The sequence below is a fragment of the Macrosteles quadrilineatus genome, unplaced genomic scaffold (assembly GCF_028750875.1).
Source record: "Macrosteles quadrilineatus isolate MER2022 unplaced genomic scaffold, UCM_ALF_1.0 Scaffold_1__1_contigs__length_201487025, whole genome shotgun sequence".
In the NCBI taxonomy this organism is placed as follows: Eukaryota; Metazoa; Arthropoda; class Insecta; order Hemiptera; family Cicadellidae; genus Macrosteles; species Macrosteles quadrilineatus.
Window position 1 is genome coordinate 18980709 of NW_026542594.1, and position 23394 is coordinate 19004102.

At 33.8% G+C, this 23394-nt stretch overlaps 1 protein-coding gene across 2 annotated transcripts in view; it reads right to left on the bottom strand.

Annotated features, from left to right (window-relative positions):
- Positions 1 to 23394, bottom strand: part of LOC129004589 (protein suppressor of forked) — a 137913-nt gene that overhangs the window by 57970 nt on the left and 56549 nt on the right. For both annotated transcript variants that reach the window (XM_054433142.1, XM_054433143.1), the window contains exons 5-7: positions 20605 to 20758; positions 9004 to 9237; positions 6963 to 7154 (exon numbers count right to left, since the gene is read on the bottom strand). In XM_054433142.1, the coding sequence (XP_054289117.1) occupies positions 6963 to 7154; positions 9004 to 9237; positions 20605 to 20758 (580 nt within the window). The remainder of the gene's footprint in view (positions 1 to 6962; positions 7155 to 9003; positions 9238 to 20604; positions 20759 to 23394) is intronic.

The following is a 23394-nucleotide window of genomic DNA, read 5'->3' on the forward strand; positions in this document are numbered from 1 at the left end:
AAACTGGGACCCTAAACTGAAATTATGACTTCGACATTCCCTACTTCTCAAAATTATCTTCCTTTCAACACAAAAATCATGAAAATCCATCGAGTGGTAGATTCAGAATCGTGAAATAAAAAAACACTGTTTCGTTTTAATATTATAGATTTGTATCTTTTTTTTTAAATGAAAACGGCCCTTGCTTCAAAAACAACCCTCGTAAAATTGATTTTGTTAGTGGAAGTTTAATAGAAAGTAAAATAAACATATTATGTTTGTGATTTTGATTGTGCAATTTTCAATCTGGTGGCAGAAACATGACAACTATAGTTTGAATTGTAACATCTTAACATTGTTAACATATTGTAATTTAAATGTGAGTTTATAAAGAGTAAAGGCCAAATAGGCTATACCGGGCTACAGTGAAATGTGTTTTAATTTTAAATTAAGTGTTTAATGTTGGATTTTATTTCGAGATAATAGGCCTACTAAGTTTTTGTTTGATATTTTCAGTCTGTCAGAGACGAGTGACTTGATCATTTTTATAAATGTACTGAGTGAAGAGGATAGCCCTAGTACCCATAACCTTCAAACTTCAGACAGATGAAGTGCTTATCCAAGTGATTATTTTAAAATACCTAATTGCATATTGATGTTTTTAACTTGTGATACAATATGTAGTTTGATGTTAGTTTTCTGTTTTATAAATAAATTTATTTTTATAAATTCTGTTTCTTATTTGAATTGAAATTATTCTTAAAGTTACCGTATTAAGTTAGTTAGTTAGGTTGATTATCATGTTAGTGAGGAGGAATTAAAGGCAAGAAAAAATAAAACACACAATTACAAGTGAGGGTACAGTTTCTTAACTGGGCTATGCTGATATTGATTGAAAATATTGAATTGAAAATATTGATTAATAATCGATATTTTTAAATATATCTATTATAAAATAAAACTATCATAACCTAACCTAACCAACCAAACTTGCTGATGGTGAAAAAATCGCATGAAGGTTTACTAATCGAATCGATAGTTTCAATCAATATTAGCATAGCCCAGTTAAGAAACTGTACCCACAAGGGATGAGTAGGCCTAAATAATTTAATGCTGCAGCCAACAAGTAGTCTAGGCAAAATTTTTTATTAGGCCTAAGGTAGGAGGTACTAATGATTAGTAACCATATAACTTAGAAAATTTGGTATAAGTACTTAAACTACCTATTTAGGCCTAGTCAGGGTTTAGGCTAGAATGAAATTTGTTTCAGCAAAATGCTGCAAACTCTCTGCAAAGACAAAAACTAAGTTAACTGTAGAAAAAATATTATTCAATATCTTAAGCATTTAAAAACAAAAAATTCTAGTAGGCTAATATTACATTTGTTTGAACATTACATCTTTCAATTTTATTTGTAGAAAATTTGCCATAGGCCTAGCCTGCAAAACAATGTAAACTTAGCATTTTTAAGTTGTGAATAGCAAGATGCTAAAAATACTACCGCAGCTTAAACCCTGGGCCTAGGCCTACTTAACGCGCAACTACTCGACTCGACTTGATACCTGAGTTTTTACTCAAATACTCGACTCGACTCGAATTTAAAAATCACTACTCGCCCACCCCTAATAAATATTGTCCAAGAACTCTGCAAGAACTAAAAGATGCCATTAAGCTGAAAGTGGCAGCCATTCCAAGGGAAGTTACACGAAGAACTAAACTATGGACAACTTCAGGGAAAGACTTTGTGAGTGTCTTAACAATGGGGGACATCATTTATCTGACATAATTTTCAAAACCAAGTAAAGTGTACTAAGAGATGTAAAATGGCTTCATATAGGATATTAACAAATAGAAGTAATTGTTCTGCTTGTTTCTTATTCTTTTTGCAAATGCCTATTGAAATCAGGGAGATGTTTTGCCAGACCCTGTATTTAGCAGCTGGTTCAATAATTGTGTTTGTTTATTTGTTTTTCCAAACAAACTTTAGATTAGTATGTTTTGTTCTGCTTGATAAAACCTTGGTTTAAGGTATAATTCTTTTCTCTTCTTTTCTTTTCTCTAACTATATCAGCGGCCAAATCTTGAATATCTCTCACGGTCGTTTACACATGATCATCGTCTCCCGCAATAATAGGAACATTGCCATTATTTTCTGTGAATCTTAAACATCTCCCACAGTTGTGTGGACGTGATCATCTCCCGCGGTCGACGACTATTGGAGTTTTCGATCCGAATGTGGTTAGGTTATAATTTATTTGGATAATTGGAGTTTTTCTTAAATACTTTTCATTAAAAATATGTTAATAGATTAAGTGAATTTCTAGTAAAAACAATTGGTAGTAAAAAGAGAGTGAATATATTATAGGTTCTTAGAGACAAGGAGTGCAACCTCTAAGAACACCCAGAATACTCGGAAAATCTTGGGAAAACTTGGCTGGCTTATGGTGGTAACAGAAAACTGCAGATAGTGGAGGCAATAACGGGTGGCGTCGTCCTGTAATCCAGCTACTAGGAGGTCACGAATTGTGGATATTTATAGGGATGCACTGTGGATGCGATGCTCACTGGTGTGGATTAACGTCCGCACTAGTGAGTACTACGACTATCCGCAGTACTATCCTGATAATTAGACCAATTCGTAAATTACAAGGAAAAATGTGGTTCGGATTCCACTATAAACTGTAGGTCCCTTAGTTGCCATTAGCTGTATGGGCTATTAATTAACAGCTGTGTCTAAGGAACATGTCGGCCTTAGTCACTAACAAGACTACAAGATCGCGCCACTCATCCTTCACTCATATTTGGGTTAAAATACGCACATAGTGGCGTCCCCATCTTAAATAATTGATAATTGATAATTGATAATATAATGATGATACTGTAGGCTACTAAAAACTAAGTTGGTTTCCGATGGGTAAGAGTAAGCAAGTAGTTAAGGAGGAACCAAGGTGCTGGTGTAGTCACAGTATAGCCAGAAGAATTAATGACTCTGTCACACTTTCTTGTAGCACTAAAAGAAAAAATGTTATTTATAAAGTAAACAATCAACATAACAAGAGGGAATCTCGCTTCAAGAATCTTGAAAATAGTAATGCTGGACTTGAGCAGGTTAGGCCTAATAGGAAAAGTTTAGTACCTGCTAAACAACATAACGTGTTGCGAAATAAAGCGATCATAGGTAAAGCTAAATCTGCAGGACCACTTGTTGTGGCAGAGAGGAAGTCTTGGTTATTTATTTCTAGGTTGGGTCCCAGTGTAAAGGCCGAGTATTTGGTTGATTATATTAGTAGCTTGGACCAAATTGAGAGCACTCAGATCCGCTGTGAACAGATTCCTACTAAGAATAAAGAAGATTATTCGTCATTTAAGGTAGGTGTGCCTTTTGATCTTGCAGAGAAACTGCTCGATAGTGACTTGTGGCCTGAAGGAATTCTAATAACTAGGTTCTTGACGCCTCGTAACCGCAGACATTGGTCTAGGCCTAGCCTTGAAAACAAAGATAGAGATAGGCTTGACTCTCAAGGTAGTGCCTCAAAAAACGGGCAATAGGCCCTAGGCCTAGCTCATCTAGCCCTCGGATACGTAACTGTAATATTAGGTTTAAGCTTGATTTTATTAATATTAGGTCAGTTTTTAACAAGATTGAGGACTTGGAAGTTATTTTGCATAAGGAAAAAAGCGATGTGTTGTGTGTTGCTGAGACATGGTTAAACAATGACAAGATTAATTCTTTCAAAGTTTCTGGCTACAAAACAATTTCTTGTTACAACAGACCAAACCGCACAGGTGGCGGTGTTGCATTGCTTTTAAATACTGACTCTAGGCTATGTATAAAGCCTCTGCATATATGTGACCAAGACAATATTTGTTGCGAAGGAACATTTGAGTTTTGTATGGGCCTACTGAAATATAAACATTTGCAGTTTATTATAATTGTAATTTATAGAACCCCGATGAAAGAAAATTATCTGGATTTTGTTGACCGCCTTGATTTATTGTTGTCTGTTCTGAGGAGCAAATTTGACTATCCCTTTTATATTTGTGCTGATTTAAATGTAAATAACCTTGAAAGCTCTTGGGAAAGGGATTTTTTAGAGGACCTGATTGAAAGCCATAACCTCAACAGTATTTTTAAGGGGCCTACCAGAATTTGTGGTGATTCAATCACTCAACTTGACTACCTAATTGTTGACAACTGTATAGCCAAGGAGTTTCATGCGCCCCGAGCTGACCCAACTTATGTTTCTGATCACCACTATCTGTCTGTTTATGTATTGTGTGACAGTGATGCTAAAATTAAAGAGCGCAGGACCTTTCGGAGGAAATTTAACGCTACCACTCTGGACACATTTCAAATATTAACGAGAAATGAGGATTGGGTGCATGTTGGCATTTTGCAAGATTTAGATATTGGCCTAGACATTGTTTTTGATAACTTTTATGAATTGTTTAAATATATCTTTGATGTAAGCTTTCCTGCCTTAACCTGTAAAAATAGAAATGAACCTAGCTCTTCTTGGATTGGTAATGATGTTGTACTCTCGCATGAGACTCTTTTGCAAATGTATTGGGACACAAGGTCGCAGGGTTGTTCAGAAGATGTTAAAAGGGCCTACAGAAGGGCCAAACGGCAGCATTCGTCTCTTGTTACTATGACAAAAAAGTCTTATTTTAGTAATAGAATTCTAAACTCAAAAAATACTAGTAAGGAGTCATGGGCTGTGGTCCGTGCACTTTGTGATGAAGATTATGAAACACATACTAACTTAAGCTTGAAAATTGATAATGTTGTTGTGACAAACCCCCAAACAATTGTAAATCACTTTTGTGAGTTCTTTTATGAGGAAATTTCTAGGTTGGCAAATGACAATTGTGCTCCTGAGCTCCCTGTTGACTTAGGTGAGGGACGCTTTTTTCTCACACATGCTACTGTTGCTGAGGTGAGGGAGGTGGTAAATTCACTGGGATCCAAGAAAAGTTCAGGTGTTGATGAGATACCATGCAGCCTCCTCAAGCTTTGTAATGAAAATGTTATTGAAGCCCTCGCAAATTTAATAAATAAATCCTTTGAAACTGGCTGTTTTCCTACAAAGTTAAAAACATCTAAAGTAGTACCTGTGTATAAAAAGGCTGATCCACTTGCCGTTAGTAATTATCGCCCGATTTCTGTGCAACCATGTATAGGAAAAGTATTTGAAATCATTTTTTTGAAGAGATTCCTTAGGTTTATAGAATTAAATAATATATTGACTGAGAGTCAGTTTGGGTTCCGAAAACATATGTCTACATCTGATGCTGTCTTTGCCCTCCTGAGGAACATCTATAACCACCTGGATCTTTCTGAGAGCCTTTTATGCCTGTTTTACGACATGACCAAGGCCTTTGACCTACTAAACCATAGTGTCCTGCTTCGTAAACTACTTTCCCTGGGAATTTCAGGAAGACCTCTGCATTGGATATTCTCTTATTTAAGAGACCGCCACCTGGTCGTATCACTCAAGCATTTGGGGAATGACAATACTCTACGCACATATAAGTCGGCTCCATCCCCTGCCATGAATGTGGGTGTCCCACAGGGATCAAACCTAGGGCCTCTATTGTTCTTGCTCTATGTTAATGACCTACCTGGCTCCATAACATCTGGGAATGTGTGGCTTTTTGCTGACGATGTATGTCACCTAATCTGTAACTCTGATCGTGTCAGTCTTATTGAAGATACTCAATCTAGTCTAATTGAAATGCAAAATTGGTGTAACGAAAACTGCTTGATCTTGAACTCTGATAAGACAAACCTTATAGAATTTTACAATAGGAAAAAACCTGAACCAGCTCCTCAACTAGTGCTAGATGGGGTTGCACTCACTTCCCGTGGAAAAGTAAAATATCTTGGCCTGCACATAACTGAAAATCTAAAGTGGGATGTACATATTAATTCAATAGCTTCAAGATTAAGATCTGTAATCAATTTAATTACTAGGCTCCAGAAATTGGTCCAGACTGACATTTTGTTAAAAGTTTATTATGGATGTTTTCACAGTATAATATCTTATGGAATAGTATTTTGGGGAGGTAGTACCATGGCCAATAGGATCTTTCTCCTCCAGAAACGAATTATTAGGAGAATGTGTGGTGCTCAACGTCTTGCTCACAGTAGGCCCCTATTCAAGGACCTTGGAATTTTAACCCTCCCATCACTATTTATTTTAGAATCTGCCATCTTGGTGAGAAATAATCCGGACATCTTTTTCACAAACAATCTGGTCCATCAGTACAACACGAGAAGAGCTAATCAAGTACATGTACCCCAAGTTAACTCAACTTTGGCCAGCAAGAGCCCATATTTTAGTAGTGTCAAGATCTACAACTCACTGCCAAGGAACATTATCCAAGAGCAAAATTTCAATAAATTTAAGAAGATGTTAAAAGAATATTTATGTGAAGCGGCCTATTTTAAAGTAGAAGATTTGTTCAATTAGGCCTATTATTGTTTATCTACCCATTTGACGACCACGTCGCAGGAGCGATGCTAGTGGGACATCATCAAGTATCAAGTAAGTAAGTAAGTATCAAGTAAACCCAATAAAAGAGCTACCAAGAGCTAAGGCTGCTATTTATGTATTATATTCCAGTACTCTCTACCCAATTTTTAAAGCATTATCAGAATAGGAGTTGAGAGCAAGATGAATGAAAGCACATGTTTTGGATAGACAGTGTTTGTATGTTGTAGGCAAACCTCCAATGCAAACCTCAAGATCAAACTACCTCTTATCATCTGAAGATAAGCTAGAATTTTTCTAACAAAACATTTGACAAATCGACCTGGATTAGTTGGAATTTGCACAATTAATTATTATTTGTTCTCATGAATCCCATGACAATGCTCCAGACTTTGTAAAACGGGTTGGTAAAACCACAATAAATTAAAAATAACAATCACAATTTCATTAATAATACTACTACCACTACCACACAATGATTCCTACCCCTTTTTCAATCAGTAGTTTTGAGCTCTGGTCAAGGAACTGTGCAGCTTCATACCAAATGTCTGGATGATGGCCTACACACAGCAGACATTGCTCAAAGGCAAACATGACCCTGCGTGTTACTAGGGTCGTGTCCTCACTGCGCAAGGGGTTGGATTTTTCCCACTGGATGTATTTCTTCCACAACTCAACCTAGAAATAGTAGTTAATGGTATATTTTTTGCCCAGAACATCTTGGAACACAAATATTATGATAATGTAATTTCAATTTTATACAAGAAGAAGGGCAGTGTGTAGCAAGTGTCAATGCTGCAAATGAGCAATGTAATCAAATTTCAGATTTTAGCAAATTTCCTTGATAAACTTGATTGAGTTTGCGAACCAACAAGATCGGGTAAAAGAAACAGAGTGTTAGGGGTTTTTAAATTGTTCAAGAATAAGTTTACCAAATTTTCACCCTTAAAACTTAAAAATTCCCACTTTTCATATTTTTTTATATTGAAGCATTGTTGTACAATTAAAGGTAACAAAGAAGGAGTGATGTGTCAAAACTGAATCTCAAATCTCAAAACCATCAAAAGTTTGGAAAAGTTTCGGTTTCGAGATTCAAAAGTTTCAAAATTGAAGATTTTGGCAGTTTTATTTTTGAAACTGCTGACATTTTTTATGTCATTATTATTTTTAATAACACTGTTTCCACACAAGCTCGTATCAATAGAGCAAACACATCACTATATCAACAGTAATAAAACAAGTAACTGTATTCTGAACTACAAAAGGCATCTTAATACTACAACTGGAAAGACGTACAATTCAGTTTCATATCAATATTTCATAACACAAAGAAATATTGACCACTAAATGTTCTAAACAATCTAATATTCATGTTTATGTTGGTATTAGGAGTTAATTTATTTTAATGTTGGTTGTTTATAAAAAAATATTTTGTATCCGGTTTTAGATTATCAGACGCATATTTATGTTATGACAGTGTCAGGAGTCGATCTCTTTCAGTTTTGGTTGCATACTTAACATTTCATTATTACCTGTATTTTTTGTAACCTTGACCTTTATAACTAGCTAAGTAAAAAATTTTCGCGTTTAGGTTTTGAGATTCGAGATTCGGGATTTGATTTTTAAAAGTTTCGGTTTCGGTTTCGGTTTTGAGATTCAAAATTTCTGGTTTTGAGTTTGACCATCACTACAAAGAAGATTCACAAAAACTGTACATCTAAAAATTGCATTTTATTCTAACAGAGAAAAAGTTACCTGTATTACAGAAGTTTGCTTGTTTATGGATATACAGTATTTTGATTCCATGCTATACTATTAATAGTTTACAAATAACACAATTTTCCTTCCTTGTAGCAACAAACCTAAGTACTCATTTAATCTTATGTTACTTGAATAGGGAATAAACCTGATATGTTTAAGGACATTTTTGCAAAAATCCAATCAGACAAATTAGTTTAGTCTGCAGGTTTGCTGCGGTGGAGATATTATTTTTGCTATGGCATTACCGGTATTGGTATTTTACTCGATTTTCAATCGTAGATACCACCACAGACAAGGGAAACAAAAGCAGACAGCCAACGGTCATTCTCCAAAAGCTCACCAGCGTGCAGGCGCGTGTCCTCTGCCACACTCTGCCACTGCCTCCTCTCTACGTTACCGACCTTCCCAACGCTAAGGAAGTGACGCACGCACGCGCGACGCCAACACTCATGTGGCTGTACACATCGGTGTATTCACCTACCACGGCGGCTCCCTTTGTTGACGGATTGTTCATGATTTATTGTAGTGTTGTGAACTGTTCTTAAGATAGTATATATTTATAGAATTGTAAGTTAATATGTAAATTTACAAAAATATTATGAAAATATTAATATTTACAAAAATATTACTGCTTGTATAAATATACTACGAAAATATTCCCTAAAAATTGGATTCAGGTTAAACTACCTATCAACACACGTTTTCAATTATTACATATTAAACATTCTAACACATTGTACAACATTAAACTGCAGACTTGAGTTACCTGCTTTATCTCTTCCAGGGTGCCAGTTGGAGGTGTGCTTGGAATGTTCTTGTTCAGTCCTCTGGTGATTGTCTCAAATTCTTTAGCCACTCTACGAGCATTCATGTAATCTCTGCTTCTTTCAATACCCATCTTTTCTGCAATAATTGGATTGATACTCTGTTCAAAAGCCATATAGTCCTTCCAGAATGTCTCTATACTGACCATGGGGTTTACCACTCCTCTCTGATAAACCTGTTTACAGAATTAAATTTAATATCATTTGTTCAGTCCAGGCAAAGTTAGTGTCATAAGGATGGTTGTTTCTTACACTTCATCTACATTACAAGAATGCAATATGTATATTTTAATGAATTAACGATATAAATAAATAAAAAACGTAATAAAATTGGGAAAAACATGTTGGGACATTTTGTAAAACACATAGGCCTACCTGTCAGTGATCTCAAATACATTGGCTTAATGAAATGAAATGAAATGTGTTTATTGTCTTTTGAATTTTTGCAAATTATTGACATTGTCAAAAAACAGCTAAAGTTATAGCATAGTCAGATAGTAAATATAATATAGCTAACCAGAAAAAATGAGACATGTTACAATACACATTATAAAAATATTACAATTGATTAATCTTATTCTAACTAAGAAAAGTCCGTAACATTTAGAATAATGGAAGTGATTGAGCCCCATAACCAACAAAATCCAACAGTACTATGGTCTACTATTTGCTAACTCTACTTAATCATTTAGAAAATAGAAGGGATTGTTCAGAAGCCATCTGTAGAATTTTGTATTTAAAGCATTTACAGGATATTTTGGTATTATATGTATTAGCTTGTTGTATATTTTTAGTGGGATTACAATATGGCTTTTAAGAGTTTAAGACAATCTGAAAAAAATCTATGGTAGCAACTAGCAACGCTTGTCCTTGTATTATGAACATGAGAATGTTGTTTGATTAACTTCATGTTGTTTCTTGTCTCAGGATTACTGTTTTAAGATTATAAAAGGTATAATGTTACCTGGATCTGCCAGAGTAATCCAAAGGCTGTCTGTCGACTACGCGTTTCGAAGCAATAATAGCTTCATCATCAGGTCTTCAAGAACACGTTTCACGACCTCCTGATGAGTGAAACGTGTTCTTGAAGACCTGATGATGAAGCTATTATTGCTTCGAAACGCGTAGTCGACAGACAGCCTTTGGATTACTCTGGCAGATCCAGGTAACATTATACCTTTTATAATCTGTTTGATTAATTCGGGATTTTTTAGAATATATGATACAGAGTCAAATAAATAAATGTTAATCACTGATGGAATTTGTAGCTGAATGAACAGGGGTTTACAGTGTGCTACGCACCATAAAGCTTTCTATAGACTTTTCATTAACTTAGGCCTACAAAATTCCTTTGGCTATTAAGTTAGCCCACATTGAACTCAAAGTCATTTCTTTCTTAATAAAAGATAATTCCTAATTTGTGTTTTATTTCTGTCTAATGAGGTAAGTCTTTATCTTAATCTTATAATATATGAATTATTTTAAGAATAAATAGATTTGGTAAGTTACAATATAAAATTTATTAATGAAATACAAATATAAGATAAGTTATTGGTTGAATTAGCTACAGGGTAAGTTAACAATGGTAAATTTTCAAAATGGTGGGGGTTCCAAAGTGGATGAAAAGATTCTAGGCTTATATTGGGTTGGTTTCTTCTAAAGTACTAATTAATATTTAAATAGATGACCTCTTAATCTCAGGGAGGGGTGGTCGTGCCGGTTCGAATGATATATTAGGCTTCTTTAAAATGTAGATAATTTAATTTAGTTATTATTATAAAATACTAGGTTCGTGATTCTATTAATATAATAATGTTAATGTTCAAAGAAAGATTCCAAATGGTTTCACTGAATTTAATGAAATAAAATAAAATTTGAAGATTAAATTTTGAATAAAAGTTCAATTTGAAATATATCTTGATGAGTTAAGTTAATTGGGCCTATTAGGCTATGCTGATTAAATGTCCAAGGAAGATTAAATTTGTCCTTAGTTAAACAAGATGGATGATGGTTACCAAATTTGGAGTGTCTGTCTTCACCTTTGTATCATTATGTAGTAAATAAAATAGGGGTTGGTTAAAATTTTGTACTATTCAAGGCACTTGTCCTGAATACTTTGGACGATAAGAAATTTAAAATTTAGATTATACTTTGGGATTATGAATTTAATTTAAATCAAACACAATGTCCAATAAAATGATGTTCACACTGTGAAGAGTTGGCAGGATCTGGGGAGAGGCAGGTAGAAGCTCAGGAAGTTCATGTCCATTGTTGAAATGATGTACAGCTGGTTAATTCACATAAATGACACTTGCCACAGTAATTTTGATTTTCTTTGGATAGCCTAATTTTGAAAAGTAATACTATATTTAAGATGTTATTACTATATTGCAATTTTCTTACAATTATATATTATTCTAAGTAAATGATTATTGTTGGTTTTTGATGAGTACAGGATAGGTATGGAGAGAATTGGCATAAATATTATATTGTAACATAAAATAGGATGATGTTTCTGTGGGGTGATAGGATATTATATAACATTGAACAAAATTTGATAAAATAACACATTAACAAGGAGAAACATATTAAATAACTGATAATACATTATCAGGGGCATTAACAGACATTATGAGAGAAAATATACAAAATAATAGAGAAATTAATGTTAATGATGAATGAATGACATGTAATATTACAAGTGTTCCTGTAGGAGTTCATAAGATATAATTCTAACCAACTTCTTTTGTAAGACTAATGTTTCCTCTATCCTACTGCAATTTCTGTAAAAGATCATATTGTATCTAAAAATGGATTGGAAATAAACAAAGTAGGCTGTTTTAATATTCAAGATTCAAGATTCAAATATTCTTTATTCAATATATAACACATATAAAACATACATGTATCTGAATAGAGTCAAAATCTATATACAAAACATATACATTAAAACATAAATCTACGCAAATGTCCATTATGAAAAATAAATGGAAATTCAAATGAAATATTTTTTTATCTACAAATTCTTGTAATGAATAAAAAGGATTTTTTACCAAGAAATCTTTTAAAAGTTTTTTTGAATTTTTTGAAATTTGTCTCCTGCCGGATGCTTATTGATAAATATTGTAACAATTTCAATCCTGCATAGGTGGTTTTCTTTGTATAATATTCTAATTTATGCTGAGGCAATCTAATTTTTAACCTAGTATTATAGTTATGCCCAGGATTGGAGGGTGTTGTTGGTTCCCTTTGTTTCAAAAAGATTATGGTTTCAAGAATAAATAAATTATACACAGTTAAAATGTCCAATTTATGAAAAAGATTCTTCACTGAGATGGTTTTCCGTAATTTCATAATAGTGCGAATTGCTCTTTTTTGCTGTTTAAGTACTTTATCAAGATTTGATTTTGTTGTTCCACCATAGACTGTGATTCCGTATGAAATGTGGGATTGAACTAATGAATAATCAATAATTTTTAAAGTTTCCAAATCACAGACTCTAGACATCTGTCTCAGAGCATAGATACCAGAAGATAATTTGTTTACGATGTGGTTGGTGTGATCATCCCATGAGAGATTTTCATCAATGATTAAACCAAGAAATTTAGTTAGGCCCACTTGATCTATTCTATCTGATTTTAAGAAAATATTTGGCTCGAATTTGACTTTTGATTGTTTGGTTGAAAATGATATTAGGTTTGTTTTCTTTTTATTTACTAATAGATTTTTTTATCAAGGAACTCATGGATAAACTGAACTGTTTTATTTAAAGATTTTCAACATAATCATGGGACTTTCCTGAAAACAGAATATTACAGTCATCAGCATACAGACACATTGATGCATCGGGCCCAGGGATCATCTCCGGCATGCCTCTTATGTAGCAAAGAAAGAGCAGAGGGCCTAAGATTGACCCCTGGGGAACCCCATAACGCAGTGTCTGACACTGAGACCTGGATTTTTCAAGGTATCGAGCCCTATCACTCTCGACAATATAATCAACTTCAACAAACTGTTCTCTGTTGTCTAAATATGAAGAAAACCATCTTAGCTCCTTACCACAAACTCCCAACTCCTCCAATTTAGCTAATAACTTGCAGTGTGACACACTGTCAAAAGCCCTACTAAGATCTAGAAATACAGTCCAACCTCAGTATAACAAATCTGAAGGGACCGAACTGAATATTCGTTATATCAAGGATTTCGTTAAAACGAGGTTCGTTATATAGAGGTTATGTTTGCAGGAATTTTGCTAAGTCGAGGTTCAGAACCAGCGTCGGTCAATATAGGTCGGGATTAGACCTCATTAAAATACAGTACAATTAAAGTAGCATAGGCTACAATACTTTACAGTAGTGTTTACATTGTACAGTAGAACCTAAATTATCCGGCATAAAAAAGGGGAGGGATCTTGAATATTGCGCAATCATGATAATAGCATTGACCTTGGTACAAGTTAAAAACTGTAAGTTTAAAATCACAGCTTGTTCTAACCCTCCTAAAACCTAGCCAAGTATTGCGTAGTCATAAACCATGTAAAGAACAAAACAAAACAGTAGTACAAAGTTTTGTAAGCTACTGCTCGTGATAGGCCGGGAGGCTACTTTACAGTACAGTACTGATTTATCACAACAGAGGAATGTCAATAATAATCATTAAATATAGCATTGGTGTTGCTAGTTGAAACAAATTGTATTGAAAACAATAAATTATTAGATAAGTCATTATAAAAGTGTATAATCATAGCCAACTTAAAGATAATAAACGCACTCGAAAAAGGAATGTTAAAATAACAATGTTGCTATTCTTTCTCTTTGGTTTTGTTTTTATATTCTTTCTTAGGTTTCTCTTTATCCAAAAATTGTACAATTCACCATAGTTACTTATCGCCCAATCACAGCTTACTAAACATTACGTCGTCATCAGTCCTCAGTGAATGAAATCAGTTCTCAGTTGCAACATAGCGCGCGCAGCGACAGCAGATAGAAAGATATGTAAAACGGAGCAGACGAATGTTAGCGCAAGCGATGACGTCACCTTTCATTTAATTTGATAAAGAAACAGATTTTTCAAAAACAATAATGGGGTGGGGGATTTGTTATATCGAGGGAAAGACGTAGACAATTCGTTATGCAGAGGTTAAATTTGCAATGTAGAGGTTCTGACAATGATAAATTCGCTATATTGAGGTGTCTTATTTTAGCCGAAATCACAAAAAATTCGTTAAATCAAGGTCGTTGTTATGGTTTGTTCGTTATGTAGAGGTAAAATATACATTGTGTCTTATGGAGAGTTCTAGGGGATTTTAAAAATTCGTTATATCAAGGAATTCGTTGTATCGAGGTTCGTTATATCAAGGTTAGACTGTACTCCAATGACATTTTCACCTTTGTCTATTGCATTTATGATGGATTCAATAAATTCAACAGCGGCAGTAATTGTGGATTTTCCAGATCGAAACCCATGTTGTTCCCTATCTAGCAAATTGTTAATTTCAAGAAAATTAGCAAATTGGTTATATACGATACGTTCAAAGATTTTTGTAAAAACTGGTAATAATGAAACAGGGGGATAACATGTTGGATCTGTACTATTGCCACTCTTAAAAATAGGAATTACTTTAGCCAATTTTAATTTAGAAGGAAAAATACCAGAAATAAGAGAAGAATTTATTAAGTGAGTCAATGGTTTACGAATAAAAATTATAGATTTTTTAACAATTGTGATGGGTATCTCATCCCTGAGGAAAATTTGTTTTCAAAAGAAAGAACAGTTTTCTCAAGATAATCCTCTGTTATTGTTTGAAATTTAAAGATTTTATTTGGAGCTTTATGTTGAGTGTTACAATTTTGTAAAGATTGCTGAGAAACAGAGGGCAAAATTAGTTTTTCCACAGCAGAAGCAAAAAAGTTGTTTAAAATATTGCTCACAGCAATTGGATGTGTTATGATTTTTTCATTTTGAGACATACTAATGTTGGGGTTAGAATTTGTCTTTTAGTTTAATTTTATTTCTTTTTTAATTATATTCCATGTCATTTTAGTTTTGTTTGTTGCACTTTTTATTTTCCCATTGTAAAATGTTTGTTTAGATTTAAGTGTTGATTCTTTTAAGTCTTTTTTGCAGATTTTCAACTTTCTATTTAACTTTTTTGTTTTTTGCACTCTGCTTAATCCTTCCAAATCTGTGAGGTGCCTTTTAGCGAATTTCCCTATAGGGAAGTAGCTATTACCGTAGGTGGCACGGTAAGACCTAGACCCGGGACCGATTTACTTTTTCATTTTGATGTCCCCAGAGGCCAAAAACACCATTCGTTCAAATTTTTATATATGTATATATATATATATAGACATATATATATATATATACGTCCGTGAACGCGATAACTTGAGTAATTTTTGTCCGATTTTGATGAAACTTGGTTTAAAGGTGTAAAGCGGAATAAACTTGAATGAGTTCGCGAACCAGCACGATCGGACCATGGGAACGGGGCTTTACGGGGGGTTTTATGGGGTAAAAATTGGTTTTTCTCACTTTTGACCCTCAAAACACAAAATTTCCCGATTTCTCTTTAGACCTTTTTAAAGAGCTTAAAAAAACAAATAATTTAGTATATAAAAGTATTTTTGTTCGATTATTAGTAACAGTGACGTAGCCAGAATTTCAAAATAGGGGGGGTCGACCGACCGGGCCCAGGTAGAAGAAGGGGGGGGGGTCCGGGAAAAATTTGAAAATATAGGCCCTAAAACGGTATTTTTTAGCTCTCCTGGCATTGAAAATAATCAAACCCAACGTCAATCCAGTATTATTATATAATTTTACGTTTAATTTAACAAAAAAATATTATATTTTGGATCGGAAGGGGGGGGTCCGGACCCCCAGGACCCCCCCCCTGGCTACGTCACTGTTAGTAACGGAGAAAATTAAAAAAATTGTAAATTTAAAATTCCCATGTTATTCTTATGGAGAATATTGTCAAATGTTGTAGTTTGCTTGTTTATGGATATATTTTGATCAAACTTGGCAAATTTATTTATTTTGTACTAAGCTATCAATATTTTACTCAAAAACACACTTTATTAGTTTCCTTGTAGCAGCAAACCTAAGTACTCGTTAAACCTAATGTTATTAAAATATATTTAACTGAAAATCAATTCAGACAAATGGAAATTCGCTTAGTCGGCAGGTTTGCTGCAGCGGGGGTATTTTCTCTAATATTTCATTTGACTTATATAGTTTTAATATATACAATGTATTAGTTTAGTCATAAGACAGATTACCCTTGAAAGTCTAGAACTTATGTAATCGATATGAGGTCCCTAAGAAAGAGTCTTATCCAGATAAATACCAAGAAATTTAACATTGCCTACATAGCCATCCAACATATTTTATTCACACGGTTTAAGGCCAAAAACTATTTTTTGAGTTTTATCTTTATTTAGGTATAACAATAAATAAAACATACCCCTTGGTAGATTTCTCATCCTTATGGAACAGCTGAAGATAATTTTATATTTTGTTGGTTCTGTCCGGTGCACTATAGAGGTTGTGTTTTGTTTACAATTTGTTTCTTGTTATTTCAGTTATTTAAAACCTTGTTTAACCAAATAAAACTATATAATCATAAACAATAACTCGTATCCTAGTTATATATTAACCAAACAGTAAAGCATGATTTGTACATTAACCTTAAAATAGAAACAAAATGTTGTCGCCCAGTGTCACAGGACATGAACTAGACACGAAAAACAAGCTTAAAAATTTACAATGGGATGAGAAGTCTAACTTAGTGGGAAAACGCAAAATGTTCTGGAACTTAAGTGAATGTACACACCTCTAACACCACCATTGATGTTGTGTGATGACAACACCTCTTTACATGTATTTATCTATCTACTGCTGTATCAACCCAAGAAGCATTAAGTTTAATGTTAATTCAGCTGTGTCTTTAATCATTATTTTAATTTGTTGTGTGATCTTCACTTCGGTCTATTACTAAGTGACCATGAATGGTTTGGTCATGTTCTGGTACAATCCTAACTCGATGATGCTGAAACGAAAATTCACTAATCAATTCAGTAGCTGCTAGGTATTCTTGGTTTACTTCCCTTTCATCAGGTGCAGACCTCTCTAAAATGCACTGCCAATACAATCTGTCCCCTAATATTAGAACGTAGTCAATGTCACTTGGCTCCCATGTGTCCGGATCTGTTAGGTAGAGTGCTACACACGCTACTGCTGATATAGCAGTGCATTGCTTGCCTGCTGTGTCCGACTTAAATCTGCTATTGGATTGATTGAACGTTCCTCTAAGTATGGATACATTTTCATCTATAACTTTAAACTTGTCTTTGATGTGATTTCGCTCTTCTGGAACAATGTTTGTGTTGTCAGACATCCTTATAACTTCTGATATATCAAGGTCTAATATGTTACTAAAGTTAGGTTTAACATCCTTATACATTATGTTGTGACTAAGTAACCAATAAAGGGCAGTCCGTATATTTCCAATGTCTATTTGCAACTCTTTGTGGTGTTCAAGGTTTTCTTTTTTTTCTACCAAAACTATTATGCCTGCTTGGGAAAGGCTTAGAGGAAGCTGATCTGCAATCTCAACTACATCTTGAGCAAACAAAACCACCTGCCCCTTACACCACTTTTGGCTCAACCAATTTTTCAGCTTAATTATTTTCATAAAAGGTACCATACGTGATAGCAACCTTTGTTCAACTTCAGATAGATTTTGCAGTGCTGGTGGCTGAGGAATGACTTTCATTCTGTTCCAAAAGGCTTGGGACGGTACTTTATTCCTTTTTAATGCAGAGGAACACCGATTACAGGAAACTATTGTGTCCGGCATTTCGATATCTCTAGGAAAGAGACTTAGTTTTTCACTAGCCCTTATGTTGTGTACAACTCTTTGTTTAGGATACAGCATTTTTTGGCAAATCTCACATGGGGTGTCAGCAAACTGATTGATTTTTGACGTAAAATCTAGTGCACGAGATCTTTGAGTGTCACGTCGTTTCTTTGCCAGTCTTTCTGTTCTTGCAAAATTATTTTCTTTTTTGGCTCGTTCATATTTATATTTCCTCATTCCTTCAATTCTTTTACAGTATTGATCTGGAGATTCTTCTTCTAATCGCTGACGTTTCGCGCGCATCCTATGGTCTCTTTCTTCAACTGTTTCACTATTCAGTCTTTTTCTTATCAGACCTAAGCGGCGCTCTCTGTTTTCTGTCGATTCGTTATCCAGCCTTTGTCTTATTATGCCTAGGCGATTTGCTCTTTCTTGTGGCGGTTCATTTTTCAGACGTGACCTAATTGTATTATATCTATGTTCTTTTTTCTCTTGAGTTTCATTTTTTCTTCTTATACATTCTCTGGTTTTCATTTCAATTAGTCTTCTTTTTCTTTCTTCACTTGTATCTCTTTCCCGAATTTCAAATATACGATCTGCATTCTTTTTTAACCGAATTGTTCTTTCTACCTCTGTTTCAGTTTTACGGTACTTTTTCATACGTAATGATCCTTTTGTACCCCTCACCATTGCTTAATCAACTTTACACTTTCAACTTTATATTTTATCAACACCATAAAATTAACATCTTAAAAAGAAAAGTATAGTTTATAATTGGAAACATTACTCGTACAATCCACTTATTTCACACTGTTTATAATAGACAATGTTTAACAACAAACATTAATAGATTTTAAAGTTTTATTTTGACAACTCCAATTCAACACCTGTTTTACCAAAACATTAAAATGTTCATTTTTATAACCATTGATTATGTAACCTAATCAAGCAGTTTTAAAATAATAATAATTGTTCTGTGATGTTTTTGATCGCTGTAAACAATTTTTATAAAAAAAATTAAATAAATAAAATATAACAAATTATAGTCACTAAAAATCATGAAATAATTTATTTTTGTGAAAAAAAAACAACCGACTTCAAACGCTCTAAAAAGAATGAAATAATTTTAGTATAGTCAACTTTTGTAGTATTCAAGCTCACGTATTTCAAGTCGGCGCGGCTCTATAATGATTTTTGGTACAACGTACTTCAATTTAAGAGGATGTCCACAACGCAGGTAACTCTATAACTATTGGTGCTAATCTCCATGTTTTTTTCAGTACTGCGTTGAGTGTTAATTTATCATTGTGACCCATCATCTGATACCTTCATATAGTTTTTTTTTTTTTTTTTTTTTTCAAGTAAGATAATAACTATTATCTTATAGTACTATTAACGAGTATCTTTTAAAAAGTGATAGTGCATTTAAATGTTTTTAATTGGGAAATGTAACGTTTATATAATTAACTAGCTTCTCTTCCCTGTCAATATCAAAATATTATTGTTTTCAATTAATATAGAAAATGTTAGAGTTAGTTTCATGATGCATCCATTCGGAAGTAATTTTAAGCATTTCCACAATAAGCATAGGTACATAAATTAACAATTTTTCAAATATTAAAATAAACTCCCTATCTTATTTTATTCGGATTTTCTGTGTGAGAGCCCCGTCGACTTGAAATACGTGAGCTTGAATACTACAAAAGTTGACTATACTAAAATTATTTCATTCTTTTTAGAGCGTTTGAAGTTGGTTGTTTTTTTTTTACAAAAATAAATTATGTTTATCATAGTTTTGTTTATTGTAATTAAGTCAATGGTTCTGAAAACACTGCCACTACAATCACCGACTGAAAAATACAAGTGTAGGTCATCAACATACTTAAATCATGTGATAATTAAAGTAAATGAAAACTGAGCTTGTCATTAATTAATTTATGTAAAGAGTAAAAAGCAGAGCCTCCATAACTGACCTCTTGGGCACACCCATAGCAACCCCTTCCCAATCAAATCTTATGCTTTCAACAGCATTTAAAATCCCTACGGTGCTTAGCTTTCACAGAAAGAGTTTGTGATTTACACATTTAGAGCCTTTAGAAATATCAAGAAGAGTATGGTATTACCTTGCCAATATTTTAGAGCCAGTCTAATGTCATTCGTCAGATATTGCAAGTGCTAATCTGTATTGTGAGCAGTTCAAAGCCAGATTTACGATTGTCAAAATTATTGTTTTCTGACAAAAACTCAAAACAATTTTGCAAACATTTAAAATTTTACAGTCCACGATACTTAAACATCAATAGCTTAAGACACAAATTTAATTTAGAAAAAGGAAAAAAGGGGAAAATCGTTACAAGAAGCTATAATTGGGATCAGAGAGAAAACCATTCCCGACAGATGTTTTGAAAATGTGGTGGTGATAGAAGTATAAAGAGAATATCTCTAAAAACCAGAGTAGAAATGCCATGAGATCAAAGTCTGAAAGTGAACAGAAGATATCATTTTTTTAAGTTGATTGATGCATGGACCAATGACCATGTATTTACCATCAATCACATCAATTGATTCAATAATATATCGGAAAAAATAACATAACATTTTGTATGGTTACGAACTAGCCACACTGCATTATCAAACTTTTGGGAATATTTATACTTGCTACACAAATCTTGAAAACACTTACCTTTCTAACAGCGCTGATTTTCTGGTTCTCTGCATACGATCCAATAGCCTCTACACCCTTGAGAAACGTAACATAATCATTCCATATGCTGTAAGACTGAATGTCCATTCCAATCTTTTCCAGAGCAAAATCATAAGCTTGAGCCATCTTCTCTCTAGAATACACTTGTAAATAAAAACTCTAGATTTTGGAAATGTAATTTTCTTGTCTTACATGCTGCATTAAAAGCTTTCTATGAATCCAAAATAACCTCAAGAAAATCCTTATATTTATTTAACAATCTAACAGATAGTAATATAGCAAAAGGCTATATTTTTAGCTTGAAAATGCATAAATAGCATCATCATTCTTAGTTACTCTCATGCAAAATATGCATACAGTACCAGCATTGTCTCTTTTGCATACTGACCACGTTGCAAGGCACGGGTATTTATAAGTTGCAAGGCTAGTACTGTAGTTTATAAAATTCAAAAGCATTATGATAATATGGTATTACATGTTGTGTTGTTGCTGTTAGCGAATTTCCCTATAGGGAAGTAGCTATTACCGTAGGTGGCACGATAAGACCAAGGCCCAGGACCGATTTACTTTTTCATTTTGATGTCCCCAGAGGCAAAAAACACTATTCGTTCAAATTTGTATAAATTGTAATAACATAATAGAGTTATATAGGTGTCCATTAACGTGATAACGAGTATTTTTTGTCCGATTTTGATGAAATTTGGTTTAAAGGTGCAAGGTGAGATTAAACTTGAATGAATTCGCAAACCAGCATGATCGGACCGTGGGAACGGGGTTTTACAGGGGGGGGGGGGGGTTATGGATTAAACATTGGTTTTTTTTCATTGAACCTCAATACACAAAATTTTCCTCTTTATATAGAGCTTAAAAAACAAATAATTTAGTATATCAACGTGTTTTGGTACGGTTAAGGTAATAGAGAAAAATAAATTTAATTTAAAATTCCCATGTTATTTTTATGGAGAATATTGTAAAATGTTGTAAGTTTGCTTGTTTATGGATATATTTTGATTAAACTTGGCAAATTTATTTATTTTACATTGAGCTATTAATATTTTACTATTGTCGGGACCACGCAAGTTTGCAGTTGGTGGCAGCCAATCACAAGACAAGGCTAGTGCGACGTTGCCACATCGCCCATTGACAACACTAATTAAAATATAAAAACAATATTTTCAAATCAGCTGGTATTATTAGATTTGGCAATACCGCACCGTTCTCATTGGTTCATTCAAAACCATATGGTAAATAGGCTCCTCCCTCAACTGCAAACTTATGTGGTCCCGACTATAAAAACCACACTTTATTAGTTTTGTTGTAGCAGCAAACCTAACTACTTGTTAAACCTAATGTTATTTAAATAGATTTAATTGAAAATCAATTCAGACAAATGGAAATTCGCTTAGTCGGTAGGTTTGCTGCGGCGGGGGTATTTTTTAAATCACATGGTTGTATAGGGCCAACATTAATGTTTTAACCCTCGAGGGGGCGCTTGAGAAGTTAAGCCGCGTTTACACTGGAGTTAAGAACACGTGTTTCCTAATGTTCCTAAAAACCAAGAAACACTACTTTTTAAACAGAAAAATTTTTGATGTTGGAAACTGTTTTATAGTGTTTACAACAGAAATTTTGTTTCCCACCAGAAGTCGGTTAAGATTACCACACCACATTTCTAGATTTCCCAAATCAATGTTTACACCCGCCACCATAAAGCAAAGACCCGGTTGCGTAAAGGGTGCGCCCAAACGCTCTCCGATGTTCATTATTAAAGAAGGAGACTAGGACTAGAGGCATTGAATATGTAACACTACAAGAAGCGAAATCCCAATTCTATCAAGGGTGACTATTGTGGCTCATAGAGTAAGCCTACTCAGAGATTATCTCAGGCTTCGCCAACACTTAACTGGAATACAACTGGAGGTATAACACTGACACAGCAACTCAGCTACAAAATCGTCCCAACTAGAGGAATCCACTATCTCATTGGCCCATGGCTGGATTACAATCCCACAATCCCCTATTCCTACCAGCCTGCCCCTAGCTCCAATGTATTAAGTAAAATATACTCTACCTCTAGTACATACTAGAAGATACGGCAGCCAACGTCTCTCATTCAGTGCTACCTCCAGTTGCATCTCTAGCTCAGTTTCACCAGCACAAGCAATACAAAATGTTGAGCTAATCTTTGGTTTGTCATAGAAGCGATGCAAGAATTATGTAACGCCTCGGAATCGGCAAAAATTAGTAGTGTAGACGTTATAAATTTACTCTGCATTTTGACAACCTTACTATATTGAGATCAAATTTTGAAAATAGGTAGAGAGCTTGGAAATAATCCCTCCATACAAAGAGTAAGTTATAGTTTTATAATTAATATTTGGATGGTTATGTTTATTAATATTTAGATAGTTAATTTTGGGTAAAAACTGGAAATGAGACATGAAAAAGTTAATCAACTACTAACATTGTTTTTTTTTTTTTTTTTTTTTTTTTTTTGTCAGAGAAGTTTTATCCGTGATAAATTTGTAGATAATTAAATATATTTTACTGTTTGTATTCAACTTTTTTTCTATCGAGCTTAGTTTTGTCAAAATTTCAGGTTGAACAGAGCGGCAAATCTTCATTTGAAGGGTTCGGAGGGTGCTAGCCACCATCGGCTGTCGTAGCATCGCATTTGCATGCCTAATTACTGTAAGTTGACTGAATTATTCCAAGCAGGAGGTTTCTTTTAATTTTCCTTATTGCTATTAGTTTCGTAGCAACTATTGG